This window comes from Oncorhynchus masou, chromosome 23 (genome assembly GCF_036934945.1).
Source record: "Oncorhynchus masou masou isolate Uvic2021 chromosome 23, UVic_Omas_1.1, whole genome shotgun sequence".
NCBI classification, from domain to species: Eukaryota; Metazoa; Chordata; class Actinopteri; order Salmoniformes; family Salmonidae; genus Oncorhynchus; species Oncorhynchus masou.
Window position 1 is genome coordinate 15,232,529 of NC_088234.1, and position 24,173 is coordinate 15,256,701.

At 39.5% G+C, this 24,173-nt stretch overlaps 1 protein-coding gene across 1 annotated transcript; it reads right to left on the bottom strand.

Moving 5' to 3' along the window:
• Positions 1-1,756: 1,756 nt before the first annotated feature.
• Positions 1,757-22,478, bottom strand: LOC135510380 (butyrophilin subfamily 2 member A1-like). Its single transcript, XM_064931254.1, has 11 exons — positions 22,300-22,478; positions 21,843-21,922; positions 13,455-13,793; positions 8,352-8,642; positions 7,098-7,217; positions 5,702-5,728; positions 5,529-5,564; positions 5,397-5,444; positions 5,247-5,273; positions 3,442-3,471; positions 1,757-3,208 (listed from the first exon to the last, which is right to left on the bottom strand). Exons 1-11 carry the CDS (start codon positions 22,359-22,361, stop codon positions 2,676-2,678), a joined length of 1,593 nt encoding a protein of 530 aa, XP_064787326.1. The 5' UTR covers positions 22,362-22,478; the 3' UTR covers positions 1,757-2,675.
• Positions 22,479-24,173: the final 1,695 nt, after the last annotated feature.

The following is a 24,173-nucleotide window of genomic DNA, read 5'->3' on the forward strand; positions in this document are numbered from 1 at the left end:
TAACATTAAGTTGATTATTTTAGAAATGTGAGGTATCACGATCTCTTTCAATGATGACAGGAATGGAGGAGGTCTTTATCCTAGTGAGATTGCTAAGGCGAACACCACCATGTTTAGTTTTGCCCAACCTAGGTCGAGGCACAGACACGGTCTCAATGGGGATAGCTGAGCTGATGACACTGACTGTACTAGTGGCAGACTCCACTATTGCTGGCAGGCTGGCTAACAGCCTGCTGCCTGGCTTGCACCCTATTTCATTGTGGAGCTAGAGGAGTTAGAGCCCTGTCTATGTTGGTGGATAAGATGAGAGCACCCCTCTAGCTAGGATGGAGTCCGTCACTCCTCAGCAGGTCAGGCTTGGTCCTGTTTGTGGGTGAGTCCCAGAAAGACGGCCAATTATCTACAAATTCTATCTTTTGGGAGGGGCAGAAAATAGTTTTCAACCAGCGATTGAGTTGTGAGACTGCTGTAGAGCTCATCACTCCCCTTAACTGGGAGGGGGCCAGAGACAATTACTCGATGCCGACACATCTTTCTAGCTGATTTACACACTGAAGCTATATTGCTCTTGGTGATCTCTGACTGTTTCATCCTAACATTGTTGGTGCCGACGTGGATAACAATATCTCTATACTCTACACTTGTCATTGGTCCATTGGCTCTCAGACCAACTGACGGCTTCTAGGTTAATCAGACTATCCAATGGGCAAAGACTTAAAAAACATGTTCTTGACAAAGGTATTCCACATAACATTGGTATTTATCTATATTATCAGGAAAGGAAGGTGACTTTCTTTAGTGCAGAAGACGGTTCACTCATCTGTACTCTACTCATTCAACACTGTATTCTACACGTAAAAACTTCTCCACAGATACGGTTCTTATGCAACTTGTTGTTAAAATATTTACAGAGCTTAACAACAATGGATACGCTCTAGGCATCTTTTTAGATTTATCCAAAGCGTTTAACACAGTTGATCATTAAAAATGACTTTCTAAATTGCATTATTATGGTTTTCATGATTATACATATAATTGATTATATTGTTATGTTTATGAGAGAGAACAATATATTTTTTCAAACTGCTGTGCATCTACCAGAGCCAAGTTATCATGTGGTGTGCCACAGGGTTGGACAATGTGACCTTTGTAATTCATAATCTATATCATTGGTCTTGCTGTTGTGTCTTTTAACGTACTTCATTTTCTTTTCTGATGATTCCAATTTGATATTTTATCACACAATAATCTTTATTCACAAATTAATGAAGCCAACTCAGGCATGGACACATTTTCCGAATGGTTCAAGATAAACAAATGATCTTTAAATGTAAAAAAAGATCCAACTTTATTGTAGTCACTAATAAGAATAAGAAATATTGAAGAAAAAAAGGGAAAAAAAGAGCCAGAATCTCAATTGGTGGGAATTGAATAGAACAAGTTACAACCACTAGATTCTTCTGAGTTCCAATTGATGAAAAGTCATATGGGAAAGATCATATTGAATTGGTCTGTAGCAGTGTTGAAATATGTTGGTATCATCAGAAAGACTAGTGGTTTGATTCATTAGGCTTGCTTCCTAACTCTATACTATAGTTTAATTTACTCATATCTCATTTACATAATTGATCACATTCCCTGTCTGTCAACAGCTTATCGTGGTATAAAGCTATGTGAATAATTTTCAATTAAGTAATATCAAGAAATGTGGATTAATTTGTATGATCCTTTGCTGTCATCAAACCAGGCATCAACATTGTGTTCCATATTCTTTATTACTGTATTATACATTTTTATTTCAGTAGTTTATTGTTTGTGACATTAAACAAGCATTTGATTTGTGAAGCTGTTGATTTGTGAAAAATACAATATCTTATTGGTATGTGGATGTAGATCTATAGATCTATTGACGACTAGGATTGAGATAAACAACTACATTCTCCTGGCTTTTATGTAGTTGTTTAATAATCATCCCATCTCAAAAAATGTATATCTTTACAATGACCAACAATGCAAGCTAGTTAGCCAGAGACTGGACACAATATATTCACCCTGTGAAGCCTATCCAGTGTAACATCTAGTGTGTCCATATTATCATTACATATATTTCTAACAACATGTTAGTTCAATCCGTCTGGAATATAAAGTCATTCTATGATTTGAACATGACAAAACATTAATTTGACAAATGAATTTGACAAAATGGAATACATTAGTCGATACATCATTATAGCAAATTATATTGTCTCACTTTACAGTAATGAGTATATACAGAATCAAAACAGTTACGTCTAAAACATTAGAAATAATACAGCTATAAAAAAGCTATAAAAAAGGGAAAACCGTTACATCTCTCATCGCTCAGATCAGTGTGGGATAGAAGAAGGAAAAGATTAAAGTAACTCAATCTTCACAAAGTTGATAATTGATAAAGCTAAATAATTGCTCAAACAATGGAAGATAATCCGCATTGCACTCTATGCATCAGCTGTTTTCCCCATCGTCAAAAAAACCCACAGATAGTTTTGGGGTATTAGAGTACTAATAAAACCACAGACAGTTGTGGGGTTTTAGACTACTAATGAAATTGGTGAGCTGTGGAGTAATAGAGTACTAATAAAACCACAGGCAGTAGTAACCAAATATTAAACAAACAATGCTATGGCCTGACAGGATCACTTCTCAGCTTGAAGGGTTATATCTTGTGAGATTTTAAGTTCCTTTTTACAATCAAACAAAGGACCAAAGAATGGATAGAGTTTCTTGGTAAATGTTGCGGTGAAGGAGTGGATGTGGCATCTCTTCTCAACATTGAAAAATACTATATTTCCCCCCTCATAGTCCACTAACACCCCCAGCTTCAAAGGTTTCAGTTCAATGGGAAGGACTTTCGAAGACTGTTCAACTTCTTTCAATACTCCATTATCCAAACGTATGCTCCAGTAGCCATTCTTTGGAATCATTTGGATGTCTGAACCTCTGTTCTCTGGGTCCTGGGCGACTCCAACACTCCACTGAGTCTTCTCCCCCAGGTCAACTTCCCAGTAATGTCTACCTGTATCATATCCCTTCACTCCCAAGACGCAACGTATTTCCTCAAACCTCTTCTCAGTTCTGCTTTCTTTCCGTAGGTCTCCAAACTTAACACACTTGTTTTTGTCAGATACTGTGAGTCTGGGGTGTGCAGTGTCAGGGTCCAGAGTCACATCTACTTTAAACAAGTATATTTTTAATTTCATGCATATTCATACATATTTCATTGTTCAAAGCAGTTCTGACACCTTGACTTTTGAAGTTTGTGTGTGTGTGTGTGTGTGTGTGTGTGTGTGTGTGTGTGTGTGTGTGTGTGTGTGTGTGTGTGTGTGTGTGTGTGTGTGTGTGTGTGTGTGTGTGTGTGTGTGTGTGAATATTAAATTAGTCCTAAAAGTTGAAAGATATTACCTGCATGATGATGCAACATTAAGGTCCAAACTGTTTGGAAAAAGATAAATGATGGTTTTATATATACAGTACCAGTCAAAAGTTTGGACACGCCTACTCATTGAAGGGTTTTTCTTCATTTGTATTATTTTCTACATTGTAGAATAGTGAAGATATCAAAAAATTGAAATAACACATACTGTATGGAATCATGCAGTAACGAAAAAAGTGTTAATCAAAACAAAATATATTTCATATTTGAGATTCTTGAAAGTAGCCACTATTTGCCTTGATAACAGCTCTGCACAATCTTGGCATTCTTTCAACCAGCTTCATGAGGTAGTCACGTGGAATGCATTTCAATTAACAGGTGTGCTTTGAATTTCTTTCCTTCTTAATGCGTTTGAGCCTATCAATTGTGTTGTGACAAGGTAGAGTTGGTATACAGAAGTAAAATACCAAGTCCATGTTATGGCAAGAACAACCCAAATAAGCAAAGAGAAACAAGAGTCCATCATTACTTTAAGACATGAAGGTCAGTCAATCCGGAAAGTCGCAATAACCATCATGCTCAATGATAAAACTCTCTCATGAGGACCGAAACAGGAAAAGAAGACCCAGAGTTACCTCTGCTGCAGAGGATAAGTTCATTAGCATTGCCTCAGAAAGAGGCAATTAACTGCACCTCAGATTGCAACCCAATTAAATGCTTCACAGAGTTCAAGTAACAGACACATCTCAAAATGTACTGTTTAGAAGAGACTGTGTGAATTAGGCCTTTATGATTGAATTTTGGTAAAGAAACCACTACTAAGAATAAATAAGAAGAAAAGACGGGCCAAAAAACACAAGCAATGGACAATAGACTAGTGGAAATCTGTCCTTTTGTCTGAGTCCAAATTTGAGATTTTTGGTTCGAACTGCCGTGTCTTTGTGAGACGCAGAGCAGGTGAATGCTTGATCTCTAAATGTGTTGTTCCCACCATGAAGCATGGAGGAGGAGGTGTGATGGTGTGGGGGTGCTTTGCTGGTGACAGTGTCAGTGATTTATTTAGAATTAAAGGCACACTTATCCAGCATGGCTACCACAGCATTCTGCAGCGATACACCTTCCCATCTGGTTTGTGCTTAGTGGGACTATCACTTGTTTTTCACCACGACAATGATCCAAACCACACCTCCAGTCTGTGTAAGGGCTATTTTACCAAGAAGGAGAGTGATGAAGCACTGCATTAGATGGCCTGGCCTCCATAATCACCCAAACTCAAGCCAATTGAGATGGTTTTGAATGTTTTGGACTGCAGAGTGAAGGAAAATAAGTCAACAAGTGCTCAGCATATGTGGGAACTCCTTCAAGACAGTTCGAAAAGCATTCCAGGTGAAGCTGGTTGAGAGAATGGCAAGAGCGTGCAAAGCTGTCATCAATGCACAAGGTGGCTACTTTGAAGAATTGAACACTTTTTCGGTTACTACATGATTCCATATGTGTTATTCCATAGTTTTGATGTAATCACTATTATTCTACAATACAGAAAATAGACAAAAATAAAGAAAAACCCTTGAATGAGTATGTGTCCAAATGTTTGACTGCTACTGTGTATAAATTCTATGTTAATATGACCATGTAAGTGCCTTAAGCTGTCTACCTGTATTAAGGGTTCTTATTTGTTGACATGTGTTATTACAGTTATTTAGTATGTACTTTTCCCTCCATTGAATGCTAATTGTCAAAAGATTCCTATTTTGTTCTGTACTTTGTGTTTTCTTGCAATACATTTTTTATGTGTTTTTTTTGTTTTATATGTATGAAAGGAGCATAATGTTACCTGCATCCGGAATCTTTCCAGTTATTTCTGTGTGGATGAAAAATGACTGACATCACATACACTTGTTAACACTTGTTAAATCATGAATCAGATTTTAAATGTATAAACAACATAGTGATTAATCAACTATAAATAGCACATGAAGCATACCCATTAACTTGTCCTTTTCATTGAGTTTTGCAAGACACTGGACTTTCTCTGTACAAAGGAGCAACATTGTCAATCAAAGTTTTGCAAAGATTGGGAAAACTTCAGTTTCTATATTTACAGTGATTGACATACCGTTTTCTGTCTCTTTTAACTTTGTCTTCACGTCATCTGTAATGATGAATAAAGAACAAATACAATTGTTTGGAGGAGTTGAGTAGATATACACTATACCAAAATTGAATTATCAAAATTGTAAAAATGTTTTACTTTAACCAAAACATTTGAGTATTTAAATATGATCTTACTCATCGGCTTCAGCTTTTCCTGAAGAGCTGGAGGGAATATTATGTTCTCATAATTACACACATTTGTGCCAAATATCACATTGTATGATGTTATTTCAAGGACATGTGACATGCTCTCCCCTTTTTAAACATAAATCATGTCAAGTCAGTGTAGTCTACACCCATTTTACCTGTTATGTTTTTATTTTGCTGCCTTTAAATTAAATCTAAACATTTAGTTTTAAAAAAACAGCTGTGAATCATTTTCATTAAGATTCTACAAATTTTGCACAATATTGCTCAAGCTCATAAAATTTGGTCGGTAATCATTGATGGACAGCGATATTTAAACTTTTGTCTCTGATTTAAGTCAGGACTGTAACTAGAGCACTCAGGAACACTCAAAATTGTCCCGTAGAAAAAAAATTAAACCCTATCCCAGGGTTAGGCTTTCAGAAGACTGAGGTGGGTTTTCCACTAACTTTTTTCCTGAGCTTTGCTCCTTTCATATTTCCGTTGATTCTAACAAACTCCTTAGTCCTTGCCGGTGACAAGCATACCAATAACATTATGCTGCTACCACAATACTTGAAAATACGAAGGGATCAACAACATTGCATTCTCTCCACATTACTGGCCTGTATGACAAAGTGAAAAGAATGATGCCTGTGTTAAAAAATCCAATGCAAATCCTCCGTTCAGTTCGCAACAAGGCTGTTAAGAAATACTGCAAGACAAAACTAGAGGGTTGGGTCATATCCAATACAACACGAGTGAAACCTTGTCTATTTTCAGGTATTGTGGTGGCAGCATCATGTTATGGGTATGCTTGTCATCGGCAGGGACTGGGGAGTTTGTCAGGATCAAAATAATTATAAAAGGAGCAAATCACACGTAAAAACTTAGAGGAAACCACCCCTCAGTCTTCGGAAAACCTAAGCCTGGAGTTTTCTTTTTCAGCGAGACAATTACATTTTTTAATGCCAAAGAAACACTAGAATGTCTTTCCAAGAATTGTTTGAGTGTTCCTGAGCGGTCAAGTCTCAGTCCTGACTTACATTTGCTTGAAAATCGAAGAAAAGGTTTGAATATTGACATCCAGCAATGATTCCTAATCTAATTTAATGAGCAATTTTGAAAATGATTCACAGCTGTAATGGCTGTTAAAGGTGCTTCCACCAAGTATTAACTCAGGGGGTTGGAGACATATCCAATTATGATACTTCATTTTGTTTTCTTAATTTGGAAAATGTTCTATAACTTTCTTCCACTTCAAAATCTGGAGTAGGTTGTGTAGATTTGAAGGAAAAACAATCAACGTGATCCTTTTTAGATTTAATTTGCAGGCAACAAATGTGAAAAAGTTTAACAGGGTGTAGATTTTTTATGGCCACTGTAAATAAAATGAGAGACAAACCTCTTCTCTGGTGGAGGACATAGAGCATAGATGCAGTGATGCACACCAGTGCCAAAAAAACAGGAATAATAAATGCAGATATGTAAACCCGGTCAGGCATACTGCTGCGGTAGAACTCTTCTGTAACAAGATGGCCTAAGGTCAGTTTAGGGTACCGCTACAGTACAATTTCCTAAATTTACAAGGTTCAACATATGTACTGTAGTGTAACATTACCCAGAATAATGGTCAATACTAGGTTGTGATCGAGTTTTGGCTAGAAAAATGTGTTTATGGTTTCAAGAGATTAAAGCTGATGGTCCCTAGTTTGGGAATCATGACTCATTCTCTGTTTTATACTTGCCGGTTTCTACAGATGTAGTTAGATACGTCAATCCAAGTTTGTAAAATGTTTTCAGAAAACAAAAGTGGTATAATGCTGAGAACTCCACGTCCTACGACCCCAGGACTAGGACACAGATTTACCTGCAGTCCACAACAATGACATTAATATTTCTCATTCATTTGGGATTGTGGCATATACCTAAATGTACATGACAGATGGCTCGGAACAATTGAAATGAGACCACGTTTGAGGTCTGATGATGTCTGACAAACCTTAATGTTGGAGTGATATATCACTTTAACATCTGACTGAAGAGCAACTCTTTCCAGACCCAGTTTTTATTAGGGTATGGCTCTAATTCCACTTGGCCCTACAAAAAACAAAGAGACAACTCTGTGCACAACAGTGTGTTTAGAGTGTGTCTAGTGTGTCTAGAACCCTAGTGTCACGTTCGTTATGAGGATCTGACCAAGGCGCGTACATTCTGGTATGCGTACATTCTTATTTATTTAAAGAATGAACACTGAACAAACTAACAAAACGAAACGTGAAGCTATACACACAAGTGCTGACAGGCAACTGCACATAGACAAGATCCAACAAACACCAACGGGAAATGGCTAGCTAAATATGATCCCCAATCAGAGACAACGATAAACAGCTGTCTCTGATTGGGAACCATATCAAGACTACATAGAATAACAAAAACACCTAGACCTACAAAACCCTAGACATACAAAAACACTAGACAATAGAAAAACCCTAGACAATACAAAAAGTAGCGTACCCACCCTAGTCACACCCTGACCTAACCAAAATATAAAGAAAACAGAGATATCTCAGGTCAGGGCGTGAAAACCTAGTTAAGGTTTGCATTTTTTACACTTGTTGTTGGCTACTTGGGCCTACATCGCAGTTCCTAAACTCACCAGTCATCTGCTGTAATGCTGATTCTAGAATGGTTCCCTTGCCCTTTGACATCACCGCACATGTGACCCCCTCAAGTTGGTCCATCCTTATTCTCATGTGACTGGTTATGGAGTACAGGATACCCCCCTCTTTCTGTTTGGGTCTCTCTGTCTCTGCTGAGGTGATCTCCTTCCCACTGCTGTCCGTCCACAGCATGTGAGGCTCTGGGTACCAGTTCTCTGAGCTGCAGCTGAGCTGGATGAAAACTCTGTGGTGCTTCCTCATGGAGATCCTGGGGACACTGCCCTGCTCTGTTCACAAAGGAAGGAAGTTTATAAATCAGGAAGATATTCCAAAACTGATTTTATGTGGCTCTGTCAAGGACAGTCTCGATTTAAATTTTTGATTTCATTTCACCTTTATTTAACCAGGTAGGCTAGTTGAGAACAAGTTCTCATTTGCAACTGTGACCTGGCCAAGACAAAGCATAGCAAATTGACAAATACAACAACACAGAATTACACATGGAATAAACAAAACAGAGTCAATAATATAGTAGAAAAAAATAAAACAAAAAGTCCATATACAGTGAGTGCAAATGAGGTAAGATAAGGGAGTTAAGGCCATAAATAGTTCATGGTGGCAAAGTAATTACAATATAGCAATTAAACACTGGTGTGATAGATGTGCAGAAGATGAATGTGCAAGTAGAGATACTGGGGTGCAAAGGAGCAAAATAAATTAAATAAATACAGTATGGGGATGAGGTAGATAGATGGGCTGTTTACAGATGGGCTATGTACAGGTGCTGTGATCTGTGAGCTGCTCTGTCAGCTGACACTTAAAGCTAGTGAGGAAGATAGGAGTCTCTAGCTTCAGTGATTTTTGCAGTTCGCTCCAGTCATTGGCAGCAGAGAACTGGAAGGAAAGGCGACCAAAGGAGGAATTGGCTTTGGGGGTGAACAGTGAGATATACCTGCTGGAGCGTGTGCTACGAGTGGGTGCTGCTATGGGACCAGTGAGCTGAGATAAGGCGTGGCTTTACCTAGCAGAGACTTGTAGATAACCTGTAACCAGTGGGTTTGGCGACGAGTATGAAGAGAGGGCCAAACAACGAGAGCATACAGGTCGCAGTGGTGGGTAGTGTATCGGGCTTTGGTGACAAAATGGATGGCACTGTGATAGACTGCATCCAATTTGTTGAGTAGAGTGTTAGAGGCTATTTTATAGATGACATCGCCGAAGTCGAGGATCGGTAGGATAGTCAGTTTTACGAGGTTATGTTTGGCAGCATGAGTGAAGGATGCTTTGTTGTGATATAGGAAGCCGATTCTAGATTTAATTTTGGATTGGAGATGCTTATTATGAGTCGGGAAGGAGAGTTTACAGTCTAACCAGACACCTAGGTATTTGTAGTTGTCCACGCATTCTAAGTCAGAACCATCCAGAGTAGTGATGCTGGATGGGCGGGGAGGTGAGAAGCGTGATTGATTGAATAACATGCATTTCACTTGCATTTAAGAGCAGTTGGAGGCCACGGAAAGAGAGTTGTATGGCATTGAAGCTCGTTTGGAGGTTAGTTAACACACTGTCCAAAGAGGGGCCAGAAGTATACAGAATGGTGTTGTCTGCATAGAGGTGGATCAGAGAATCACCAGCAGCAAGTGCAACATTATTGATGTATACAGATAAGAGAGTTGGCCCGAGAATTGAACCCTGTGGCACCCCCATAGAGACTGCCAGAGGTCCGGACAACAGGCCCTCCGATTTGACACACTGAACTCTATCAGAAAAGTAGTTGGTAAACTAGGTGAGGCAATCATTTGAGAAACCAAGGCTGTCGAGTCTGCCAATAAGAATGTTGTGATTGACAGAGTCGAAAGCCTTGGCCAGGTCAATGAATACGGCTGCACAGTAATGTCTCATATTGATGGTGGTTATGATGTCGTTTAGGACCTTGAGCGTGGCTGAGGTGCACCCATGACCAGCTCTGAAACCAGATTGCATAGCGGAGAAGCTACGGTGGGATTCGAAATGGTCGGTAATCTGTTTGTTAACTTGGCTTTCGAAGACCTTAGAAAGACAGGGTAGGATAGATATAGGTCTGTAGCAGTTTGGGTCTAGAGTGTCACCCCCTTTGAAGAGGGGGATGACCACGGCAGCTTTCCAATCTTTGGGAATCTCAGACGATACGAAATAGAAGTTCAACAGGCTAGTAATAGGGGTTGCAACAATTTCGGCAGATCATTTTAGAAAGAGAGGGTCCAGATTGTCTAGCCCGGCTGATTTGTAGGGTTCCAGATTTTGCAGCTCTTTCAGAACATCAGCTATCTGGATTTGGGTGAAGGAGAAATGGTGGGGGCTTTTGCGGGTTGCTGTGGAGGGTGCCGGGCAGTTGACGGGGGTAGGGGTAGCGAGGTGGAAAGCATGGCCAGCAGTAGAGAAATGCTTATTGAAATTTTCAATTATAGTGGATTTATCGGTGGTGACAGTGTTTCCTAGCTTCAGAGCAGTGGGCAGCTGGGAGGAGGTGTTCTTATTCTCCGTGGACTTTACAGTGTCCCAGAACTTTTTTGAGTTTGTACTACACGATGCAAATTTCTGTTTGAAAAAGCTAGCCTTAGCTTTCCTAACTGCCTGTGTATATTTGTTCCAAACTTCCCTGAGAAGTTGCACATCACGGGGGCTATGCGATGCTAATGCAGAATGCCACAGGATGATTTTGTGCTGGTCAAGGGCAGACAGGTCTGGAGTGAACCAAGGACTACGTATATTCCTAGTTCTAAATGTTTTGAATGGGGCATGCTTATTTAAGATGGTGAGGAAGGCACTTTTAAAGAATAACGAGGCATCCTCTACTGACGGGATGAGGTCAATGTCATTCCAGGATACCCCGGCCAGGTCGATTAGAAATGCCTGCTCACAGAAGTGTTTTAGGGAGCGTTTGACAATGATGAGGGGCGTTCGTTTGGTTGCAGACCCATTACAGATGCAGGCAATGAGGCAGTGATCTCTGAGATCTTGATTGAAAACAGCAGTGGTGTATTTGGGGATGAGTTAGTTAGGATGATATCTATGAGGGTGCCCATGTTTATGGATTTGGGGTGGTACCTGGTAGGTCCATTGATAATTTGTGTGAGATTGAGGGCATCAGGTTTAGATTGTAGGATGGCCGGGGTGTTAAGCATGTCCCAGTTTAGGTCACCAGGTAGCACGAGCTCAGAAGATAGATGGGGCAATCAATTCACATATGGTGTCGAGGGCACAGCTGGGGGCAGAGGGTGTTGCAAGCGGCAACAGTGAGAGACGTGTTTCTGGAAAGGTTTATTTTTAGAAGAAGAAGCTTGAATTGTTTGGGTACGGACTTGGATAGTAATACAGAACTCTGCAGGCTATCTCTGCAGTAGATTGTAACACAGCCCAGTTTGGCAGTTCTATGTTGCCAGAAAATGTTATAGTTAGGGATGGAGATTTCAGGGGTTTTGGTGGTTTTCCTAAACCAGGATTCAGACACAGCTAAGATGTCTGGGTTGGCAGAGTGTGCTAAAGCAGTGAGTAAAACAAACTTAGGGAGTAGGCTTCTAATGTTAACATGCATGAAACCAAGGCTTTTATGGTTACAGAAGTCAACAAATGAGAGCATCTGAGAAGTGGGAGTGGAGCTAGGCCCTGCAGGACCTGGATTAACCTCTATATCGACAGAGGAACAGACGAAAGTGATGTGAGTACTTGGCAGGTAAACATAGGCATTGAGTAATGATGAGAGATATAGTCTCTAGAGACGTTTAAACCAGGTGATGTGATCGCATATGTAGGAGGAGGAACAACATGGTTGGTTAAGGCATATTGAGCAGGGCTAGAGGCTCTACAGTGAAATAAGACAGTAATCACTAACCAGGACAGTAATGGACGAGGCATATTGATATTAGAGAGAGGCATGCGTAGCCAAGTGAACATATCGGTCCAGTGAGTGGTTGGGCTGGCTGGGGACACGGCGATTCAGACAGTTAGCAGGTTGGTGCTAACAAGCTAGCAGTTAGTAGTCCTGGGCTAACAAGCTAGCAGTTAGCAGACCGGGTTAGCAAGCTAGCAGTCAGCAGACCGGGGCTAACAAGTTAGCAGAATGGCTTTTGGGGGATGTCGCGATGGAGGTAAATCTATTTTTGCCTCTTCGTGCGGTGACGTCGATAGACCAGTCGTGGATTAGTAAGGTTCCAAATAGCTCTAGGTAGCTAGCAGGCCACGGTTAGCAGAATTAGCCTTCAGCGGACATCGCGACTAAGGGTCCTGTTGGAATCCTCAGGCAGATTATGTCGGTATTCCAGTCGTAGAGGATCGGCGGGGTTCCGTGCCCCGTACCGGCAGTAGAAGGGGTCCGGATATTGTAGCCCAGGAGTGGGCTTCGGTGTTAGCCCAGGAGCCCAAGCCGGGCTAGCTTCAGGCTAATTGGCGCTTGCTCCGCTAGCCAGGATTAGTCACCTGGAATTGCGGTTAGCTAGTTGCGAAGACCCAGATGAAAATGTTCAGAGATGGAGGTAGGAATCCGGGGATATGGAGAGAAAAAAATAGGTCCGTTATGCTCTGGTTTGAGTCACGAACTGGCGAGAGCTTTCGGAGCTAAAGGTCAGCTGATGACCGCTAGCAGTGGTTTGCTGACTGATAGCTGGTAGGTAGTTAGCTGGCTAGCTTCAGTTGAGGGATTCCAGATCCGAAGTAAATAGAAATACTTTTGGAAAAAAAACAGATCCACTCCACATTGGGTGAGGCGTGTTACAGGAGAGTATTTAGAAGTTGAGGTTTAGGAAAATACTTTTAAAAGATATGTGAAGAAAAATATATAAGGGACACGACAGGACAAAGACGTGTGCCTGCTATGCCATCTTGGATTAATAGATTAATCGATCAGAAGGGTATCAATAGAAAAACCAGATGGTTCCATCATAACTTCTGATTACTGACTAGATTTGATCATCTACTGTTGGCTTCTCTTCTTCAGCATTTTGAAATCAGATCTGTTTAACCAATTCTGTCTAACTTTAGTAATACTTTATTTTGCGGTTGAACTTGACATTGACACCATTGATAATTGGACACTTGTTAGGGTCTTGATAAGATTCTCTTACTTGTAACTTGTAGCACAACGGCTGGTTCCTGGATCCAATCCAAGCGGCTGGCCTGACATTTGTAGCGTCCCTTATCTGACACCTTGACATTCTTCAACAGCAGCGATAAGTTGCCTCTTTCCAGCTCATGGGTGAGTAGACTCACTCTGCCCTTATAGCCCTCCCCCTCTTCCCCCGTTCTGCTCTTATACAAATACAAGGGGTTAGTGAAGTCTCCCTCCTTAAACCACCTGATATCCATGTCAACAGCACTACTTTGAGGAGAGAGATTACAGGGAAGGATGATGTCATCCCCAGCAGAGGCCACTACAGGGTCAGGAGGGACTATGAGGCTGAGGTCTGGAGGGAGAGAAGAGGAGAGGAGAAGGTGTTACAGAAGGTGTTAAGTATGGCATGTGAAGGTCACAAAGTTAAGAGCAGCTCATATTGAGCACAAAGACAGTAACATCTTCACAGTTCCCTTTTACCAGTGCTAAACCAGCAGTGCCCAAAACATAATTGGATTCATTGATAAAGATGAGCAAAAAGACTGTATAAAATAATAATACAAATACTTATCTACAGTCATTTTTCCACAAAGCAGAAAACGCAAACCAGATTTTAAAGTTTGTAATTTCCACTTTGAAGTTTCAGACTTGATTAAGTCCTAACAAAACATGTATCAATCCCTAAAACATTTTTAAATATAATCCACATGGTATAGTAATTCACATTTCCTTTTGCTGCAGGATTTGTCTGCTGTAGCAAACTGGCTCTAAATAAGATCCTAAATATATATATTGTATGCAAAAAAAGGTTATACTAATACATTTTCTCAAAGAAAGAGTAAGTAATACATACAGTATTTTACTATATGACATGTAAGTCGCTCTGGATAAGAGCGTCTGCTAAATGACTTAAATGTAATGTAAATGAAAATAACAGTCTTTGGCAAGTGAAAATCTATAATAAATTGTTGATGGAATTTAACCAAATGATGTGTGTAGTTTTAGTCAGGGAAATTGTAATAAATGGGTAGTTTTAGTCAGAATTAGGGTAAAACAATAAGTATGTATAATATATGTAATATATGTCTTTATAGTATCTTAAACACAGACTGTCTTAGCAGAATTCGGTGCCGACCTGGCTAGGAATTGGTCAGAGCTATTGATTGTTAGTTATTATCATTGGGATAAAAAATTCTCGCGACACAAAGTCTACACAAGGTTCTAATGTTTATTCTACATAAAGCTTTCTTTAAATGTCTCTGCACTGTTCTGTCGAAGACCAAACTCACTGCTTGTGTAAGTTGCAAAAGACCTCTATTTTTGTGTGATATTTCCAAAGCACTGGTTCCAATCCAAGTGCCAATGCCGTTTAGCAAACTCCAGGCAGTGCTATGGTTAGATGACATACAAATAGAGCTCTTTGGTAACGTACAAATCACCATTTATATGCAGAAAATACCTCATCCTTAATGTGAAATATTGTGGTGCATCTTTGAAGTTATGTGGCTATTTTGCTTCCAGTGCTCATGGGGTCCATGTTAAGATCAACGTCATCTTTAACTTTATCAAGTACCAGGACATTTTTGCCAAAAACCTGGTTGTCTCTGCCAGGGATCTGAAACTTGGCCGCAAGTGGATCTTCTAGCAAGACAATAACCCCAAGCACATATCAAATCTACAAAAAAAATGTTATTTGACCACAAAATGAACATTTTGCAATGGCCATCCCAGTTTCCGGACATGAACCCCATTGGTTTGAATTGAAGAGAGCAGTCCATAAGCGCAAACAAATGATCCTTTACAACATAACCACATGAATTTTACATGTCAACATGTGATCTCATGTGATTTAATGTGACGTTACTATGGTAACATGTGACAAAATGTGAGGTAGCCTAGTGGTCAGTTTTGTGCTAGTAAACGAAGGGTTGCTAGATCGAATCCCCGAGCTGACAAGGTAAAACATCTCTCGTTCTGCCCCTGAACAAGGCAGTTAACCCACTGTTCATAGGCTGTCATTGTAAAGAAGAATTTGATCTTAACTTACTTGCCTAGTTAAACAGAGGTTAAATAACATGAAACTACAAATGACAGCACATGTAACAATGTGATCTTGTGAAATAAATGTGATACCATGAAAATACACGTGACAAATGTTTGGCACATGTGAAAACACAGGTGTCAAATATTTTGTTTTTAAAAGGCATACAGTATTTGACATTCATTTGATTGAATCACTTCCAGGTTTATTCCAGGGACTTCCCCCAGATGGTTTTCAGGGCGTCCTTAGAGCATTGTGTCATGGTCCACTGGAGGTTTTGTCTAGGTGCGATGAAAATACATTAAATCTAAAACAAGTTACTATATCTTTACAGCTACGTTAAGGTGTTAATGGACATTAAGCTGCAGTATGCTGATTACTTGGGACAACCTCGCTTGGGACTGACAACCTCTTGGTTGACAACTACCTGAAATTCCTGCTGTGCCACCAGGTCTGTGGACATAAAAAAGATTGGCTATGCATATATTGCAAAGAATACATTTTTGAACTTTGCCTAAAGTGCTGTATATACTAACTTGAAGGTGTTATTTCTATACAATTACATCATGCTTCAGTCTTCTGATTTAAATTATCATAAAACAAATATTGCATTATTTTGTACTGTGACAACACTTATATGGGATTTGAACTTGTAATCTCTTGATCACTAACAACCTGAAATATTTGATTACATGTCCTGCTACACCACCAGGTCTACGAGCCTGAAAGAGACAAGAGCTACAGACTTAGTGGCAAGAAAACAGGTCTGGACTTTGATAAAAGCTGCCCAGAAGCAAGTTAATAATTGTCAAATTATTGCAACCAACATCACATCAATAGAAAACTAGCAGTGCTCAAGGACACTTGACATAGAGGATACATGAATGCATAAGCAATTTGAACTTGCAACCTATTGGTTGAGTGCATCAATGTCTCTGCATTGCCACCACATCCATACTCCTTGTTTGGAATATGTATTAACACTCTCTGAAAGAACAAGTGCATGGTTAGGGTACAGTGTTGTTCCCTGGGGTACAAACAACTCATAGGTAAACTTCACAGGTACACATATGAACTCACATTTTAGTTTATTTTTTATTTATCCGTTATTTTACCAGGTAAGTTGACTGAGAACACGTTCTCATTTGCAATGACCTAGGGAATAGTTACAGGGGAGAGGAGGGGGATGAATGAGCCAATTGTAAACTGGGGATTATTAGGTGACCGTGATGGTTTGAGGGCCAGATTGGGAATTTAGCCAGGACACCGGGGTTAACACCCCTACGATAAGTGCCATGGGATCTTTAATGACCTCAGAGAGTCAGGACACCCGTTTAACATCCCATCCGAAAGACGGCACCCTACACAGGGCAGTGTCCCCAATACACAGGGCAGTGTCCCCAATTAAACATGGTACAGTTCGGTACATTGTAGGTATAATTGGACATTTTTCCACCCAATATTTTAAATGTAAGATGCAACCATCACTGTGCTTTGATAGATGGGGCAATGTACTGTAATGTGGGGATCATTTGCATATTTGGGGGCATGGTCAAATATATGTGTATTTGTGGCAACCGTGTTGTAGCAGTTAAGTGTTTGATGGTTGTGCCAATGCCACTTGAGCACCTTCTTTAAAATAGTCTGTTCTGCAAAGTATGTTGGAGAATGTGTCTGTAATGTATTGCACTGTAAAGAGTTTAGTGTGCATTTTCCAGTAATGTCATGGCAACATGTAGTCAACTTGCAGTCCTTGCCAGTAACCTACTGTGCCTTCACTGACTCTTCTGTTGACAACATGGGTGTCACTTGCTGATTGGCAGCAATCCGTAGCAGTGGCAGCCTATCAGAAGATTGCAGGTGTAGCTTGTTGTGGGCGTGGCTTTCAGTTATGTATTTTTGGTGTCCCATAAGAGGGAATGTCATTCCAGTTTATGTTGTCTTTTTAGTCTTCTTAAACATTAAGCCTTTACAATATTGGTTTAGAAGTGTTGATAAAGGTTTATATAAGTGAATGTGATGTGAAATAGCCATACAATATTTCATTTATAGCTAGTCACCATGTCATTGTTACTGTGAATTGTACAATAACTCACTTGCAGCAAGTTAACAGTAGGTTAACAGCTATGTTTGTGATACCAGAGCTCTGGAACATGTGTCGAAATCGCTAGGCAGTTTATTTTGAAGCAGCGTGCCGAAGGTTGTATCTCTTTATCAGAACCACATGATCAGTGCAAAGCTTTGTTTTGTTGATCAACCACCTGATTGGTTTGGTATTGGTTTTGTTAGAAGACAAAAAGGCTTCACTGAGCACGTGCTATGGCGTGTGCAACATCATCTATAGTAATTTGGCTATTCTAAATTATTTTCACCAGCAGATCCCACTAGTGTACATCAAAGCCTTGTGTAATGACCCTATTTTCAACACAATTGGCTGGAAATTCTCGAAGCTTCATTTCCACATCACTATTTAAAAGTAAGTTATTAAAAATGTAACTTCAACTTTCTGTGAATCAGCTGCCAAAATGCTACTGGGAACATACTGCAATCTCTTAAAAGTACAATTCTTGCTGTCACACCCTGATCAGTTACACCTGTCCTCGTTATTGTCTCCACCCCCTCCAGGTGTCACTTGTTTTCTCCAGTGTATTTATCCCTGTGTTTCCTGTCTCTCTGTGCTAGTTCGTCTTATATGTTTCCAAGTCAACCAGCAGTTTTCCCGTTCTATTACTTTTTGCTATCTCCTTTTTCTAGTCCTCCCGGTTTTGACCCTTGCCTGTTTCTGGACTCTGTACCCGCCTGCCTGACCATTCTGCCTGCCTTGACCACGAGACTGTCTGCCACTCTGTACCTCCTGGACTCTGATCTGGTTTTGACCTTTAGCCTGTCCACGACCATTCTCTTGCCTACCCCTTTGGATTAATAAACATTGTAAGACTCCAACCATCTGCCTCCTGTGTCTGCATTTGGGTCTCACCTTGTGCCGTGATACTTGCTTGACAGAACTGACAATGTCAAAAGATGTGCCACATAATGATAAACAATTTAAACTGGTACAACATTTCCACTAATGGTTGGATCAAATACAACATATTTTAGAACATGCCCCCACATATGCTAATGAGTCCCTGACTGCACAATGTCCCCAAAGTGCAGTAATGAGTACACCTTACATTGAATATATTGGGTACATTGTTTACCATTATATTAGATTATCCGCACATGTACCATAAAAGATACCAACCAGTACCATGTTTGTTCCTATGTGCACCTCTGTAGGTACTTTTTGTACTGTAACAACATTGTACTATAACCATACTTTTATTTTTGAGATTCAGATTCAGTGTTTAATAGTCACATGTACAGGGTTGCAGGTGTGATTGCAGGGTACAGTGAAATTATTAGGTGCCAAACTGCAACATCGGGACATTTTAAAAATGGTAATAAAAAAAAACAATACACATAGAAATTGCACTATATTCATAATAATAAAAGTTAATATGTTAGCAAGCTACCAATTTACCAAGCACCGCTTAGACATTAACGCACACCAGATCGAAAGTTAATATCCCGAAAGTATTTATGCACTTAAAGTCAAGTGTCCCTGTTGGTGTTGTCAAATAATTGCACTATTTTTGACTTGAATCTGTGCAACTCTTAGCAGTGCAGAAATGTATTCTTGACAATAAATATGAGGCCAATTTCAGTCATGGCCACAGACCTGGTGGCGCAGCAGGAAATTCAGTTTGCTGGAAATCCCAGTACTTCCATGGCCTGCATACTCACCAGACATGTCAGCCATTGAGCATGTTTGTGATGCTCTGGATTGATGTGAACAACAGCGTGTTCCAGTTCCAGCCAATATCCAGCTACTTCACACAGCCATTGAGGAGGAGTTGGGCAACATTCTACAGGCCACAATCAACAGCCTGATCAACTCTATGTGAAGGAGATGTGTAACGCTTTATGAGGCACATGGTGGTCATACCAAATACTGACTTGTTTTTTGATCCATGCCCCTGCCTTTTCTTAAAGGTATATGTAACCAACAGATGCATATCTGTCTTTCCAGTCATGTGAAATCCATAGACTAGGGCCTAATTAATTTTTTTCAATTGACTGATTTTCTTACATGAACTGTAACTCAGTAAAACTTTTGAAATTGTTACATGTTGCGTTTATATTTTTGTTCAGTGTCGTTGTGGCACCCGGAGGTCCACTACAGAGGACATTTCTTGATAAGCTCTTACTCTTCCTTATCTATTATTTATTGTGAAAAAACATATTACAGTCCTGACAACTCACTTAACTACTCCTGAGATATTCATTTACTAGAAACAATTTGAATATCAAACTAACTAAAAATTATAATTAATATTTACACACACTTATTTTCAAATGTCCATAAAATGTGTTAATTTTGAAGGCAGCCATTTCTTTAAGAACCAGGAAGATAAAGTTGTCAAGTTCACACCCCCACACATGTGATATCATTGAAAAACCCACATTGTCCTCCCAAATGGACAACAGGACATAATACAGTGGTTTGTGTGGTCTCAGAGATACGGACCAAGAACTGATGTCTACTCGAGAGAACAAAAATGCATTGATGGGTCTCAGCAGGCTAATGAGGGTTTTCTGTATAATATTCTAACGTTGGTGGGGCATATTACTCCGTTTCAATGTTACTCCTGTATCACTATGATAAATTTAATAGTTTTCCTCATGTGTATTTTTAACAAAGCTGACTATCACTTTGAAGTCCAAAGTGTATGAATACAGGTGAAATCAATTATGAATACAGACATGGTGGTGTAGCAGGAAGATTGGAATGACTGTGAACCAAACGCTTTTGAGTTAAAATCTCAGGTGAGGACAAAATGTATATTTACTGTATAAATAAAAATATACACAATTTGAGTCAAATACACGAGGTGAAATTATGTGTTTTTTCTCTAAGGGACATCAAGGATCTGGAAAGATCATGGTTGGAGGAATGGTCGAAGATTCTTCTATATCTGTTCTCCAATCTCATAGAACATCTTACAAAAAGGCTTGTGGTGTTATCCTCACAAGGGGAGGGTGCCTGGGTTTTGGAGACAGAGGATCCAATCATTTTGACCCCTATCTTCTTGATAGGGGTCAGAACAACCTCAATTCATTGGGATATGGACTCTGCAAGGTGTCGAAAGCATTCCACAGGGATGCTGGCCAATGTTGAATCCAGTGCTTCCCACAGTTGTATCAAGTTTGCTGGATGTCCTTTGTGTGGTGGACCATTCTTGATACACACAGGAAACTGTTGCGCTTGAAAAACCCAGCAGAGTTGCAGTTCTTGACACAAACCACCTACTACCATAGCCTGTTCAAATGCACTTAAATCTTTTGACTTGCCCATTCGCACTCTGAATGGCACACACACAAACCATTTCTCAATGGTTTAAAAATCCTTCTTTAACCTGTCTCCTCTCCTTCATCCACACTGATTGAAGTGGATTTAACTTATGACATCAATAAGGGATCATAGCTTTCACCTGGATTCATCTGGTCAGTCTATGTTTTAATGTTTTGTACACTCAGTGCTTTATGATTTAAACATTAAGCACACAATATAGCTCAGTATTTGTATGATTTATTTTAGAGTCTTTTTTGTTCATCTTTATTAAGGGATGCAATCATTCTGTACCCCATTGGAGGCTTTTTCTTCAATCAAAAAGTTATTTTTGGCCATATCAAAGAAATTCAGATAACTTCATATTTTTTTTGTTTTCAAATTTGTAATGTCACTATATATTTTGCATACATGGCCCTCGTTGGAATTTAACCCACAACTCTGGCATTGCAAGCACCATGTTCTATCAACTGAGCCACATGGGACCACAAAACATCACAATCAATGCAAACCCTAAACTGAGCTTCACTTTCAAGCATTATGTAAAGATTTTTTTTTAAATCCAATTTACAAATCAACAACAGACATAATATTCTGTTGTGTATGTTGTCAGAAACAGCAAAATAATTTGATTTATTTTCAATGGTTTACCCCAAGTTCACCTTTGCATAATAATCAGAACTTTTCAGTATGTTGCACTTAGCACCATTGTCATCCTTGACCATTAAAACATAGGTGAAGACATCACCTTTTATTAGTTCACTTCAGCAGATATAAAGGAAGATAAATTGTCAGGTGATGGCGGAATAGCAAAATGGCTGCCACAGGAGGTGTTTTGTCACCCTTTCTGAAAATTCTCAGGGCCCCAAACTTTACAAGTGTACCAAGATTCATGCTTTTATGAAAAAGTTAACATTGTTTTTACATATGCCTGGACTGATACAGTATATGCTTGTAATATGTATTACCTGCAACAGATGAAGTGGCATCGAAGACGACGAGGAAAGTTAGCAAACAGACTTTTTGAATCAAAGGTTCCATTACGCGTCTGTCAGGGAAACAAACCATGTTCTGTTAATCATTGCATTTGCCAAGTCATAACATAATATATCCAGTAGCATTAAAGCATTGGTTTGTTTTTAATTCGCAGTCCCATCTGAGTAATGTTTGCTGACAAAAAATAAGTAATAATTCAAATATTGTGTTTACATTTATGACAGTTGAAGCACAGAAACAAACAGAAGTGAAGCAATGTGTTTTAGTTCAATGCCAAGACGAAAGGTATGGTCAAAATATACAATGGAAATATGTAACGGGACATAAAAAATCCACCTTTACATTTTCATTATACACGCCAACTTTTTTTGAAAAAGAAAATACCTATTAATAAAATGTTTTAGCCATTATTTCACTAGAGCCTCTTACCTGACTGCTGGTCCTAGGAAAGTATACCGGAGTGTCAGTTGTAGATATAAGAACACTTTCATTTTCCATCAATGACTGTATTACACACCCACTTGGACATTTAGGAGGGAAAACACATTTCAAAAGATAGAATATAGTATGGTTTTCACTTACTGTGAAAGCTGTCTTAACATGTACATATGTATTAATATTCTTTAGATGAATTTATCAGGTATGTTAAAGTATAACGTCTGCATACTGTAGCTCCCAGATGTATGGTACACAAGCCCCCTCTACAGGCTGCTGTAGGGGTAATGTGAGAGCAGTTCATGGTCAGTTTCTCTAATACACCAGTTTGTTACAATATGTGGTTATCCTGCTGTGAATGTTATAATTGTTAGTTAAACATGAAGCCAGGTTAAAATGTATTTTGACAATTAATCTAGTGTCTGTTAGTGGAATATTTTATTATGTATATTTTTTAATTCCAACAAGCCAAAGTATATATAGGTGGTTATTTATCATTAAACTCATTGTCATAAATTGCTCGAGAGAAAACAAAACGTTTTTCATAATATATACAGTACCAGTAAAAAGTTTGGACACACCTAATCATTCTAGGATTCTATTCTTTATTTTTACTATTTTCTACGTTCTAGAATAATAGTGAAGACATCCAAACTTTGAAATAACACATATGGAATCATATAGTAAGCAACAACAAAAAACTTGAATGAGTTGGGCGTGTCCAAGCTTTTGACTGGTTCTGTGTATATACACTGAACAATAATATAAACACAACATTCAACAATTTGAAATAATTTATTGTTACAGTTCTTATAAGGAAGTCACTCAATTGAAATAAATTAACAAGGCCTTAAGCTATGGATTTCATATGGCTGGGAAAACAGATATGCATCTGTTGGTCACAAACACCAACAACAATAAAACAGTAGGGACGTGGATCAGAAAACCAGTCAGTAACTGGTGTGAACACCATTTGCGTCATGCAGCACAACACAACACATTCGCATCTCCTTCAAGTTGATCAGGCAGTTGATTGTGGCCTGTGGAATGTTTTCCCATTTCTCTTCAATGGCTGTGCAAAGTTGCTGTATATATCCTCGGGGACTGGAAAACACTGTCGTACACGTCGATCCAGAGCATCCCAAACATGCTCCAATCTGTGATATGTCTGTTGAGTATGCAGGCCGTGGAAGAACTGGGACATTTTCAGCTTTCAGGAATTGTGTACAAATCCTTCCAATATGGGGCTGTGCATTATCATGCTGAAACATGAGGTGATGGCGGCGGATGAATGGCATGATAAATGGACCTCAGAATCTCGTCTCGGTATCTCTGTGCACTCAAATTGCTATCAATAAAATGCAATTGTGTTTGTTGTCCGTAGCTTATGGCTGCCCATTCCAAAACCCCACCGCCACCATGGGGCACGCACACACACAATGCCATACATGCTGTCTGCCATCTGTCCGGGGTTCATCAGTGAAGGGAACACTTCTCCATCGTGCCAGTGGCCGTAGAATGTGAGTATTTGCCCACTGAAGGCAGTTACGATGCCGAACTGCAGTCAGGTGAAGACCCTGGTGAGGATGACGAGTATGCAAATAAGTTTGCCAATTGCACGTTCCCTCCAAATTGGGACAATTGTGGCATTGTGTTGTGTGACAAAACTGCACATTTTACCGCGGCCTTTTATTGTCCCCAGCACAAGGTGCAACTGTGTAATGATCATGCTTTTTAATCAGCTTCTTGATATGCCACACCTGTCAGGTGGATGGATTATCTTGGTAAAGGAGAAATGCTCACCAACAGGGATATAAACAAATGTGTGCACAAAATTTGAGAGCAATAAGCTTTGTGAATATCTAACA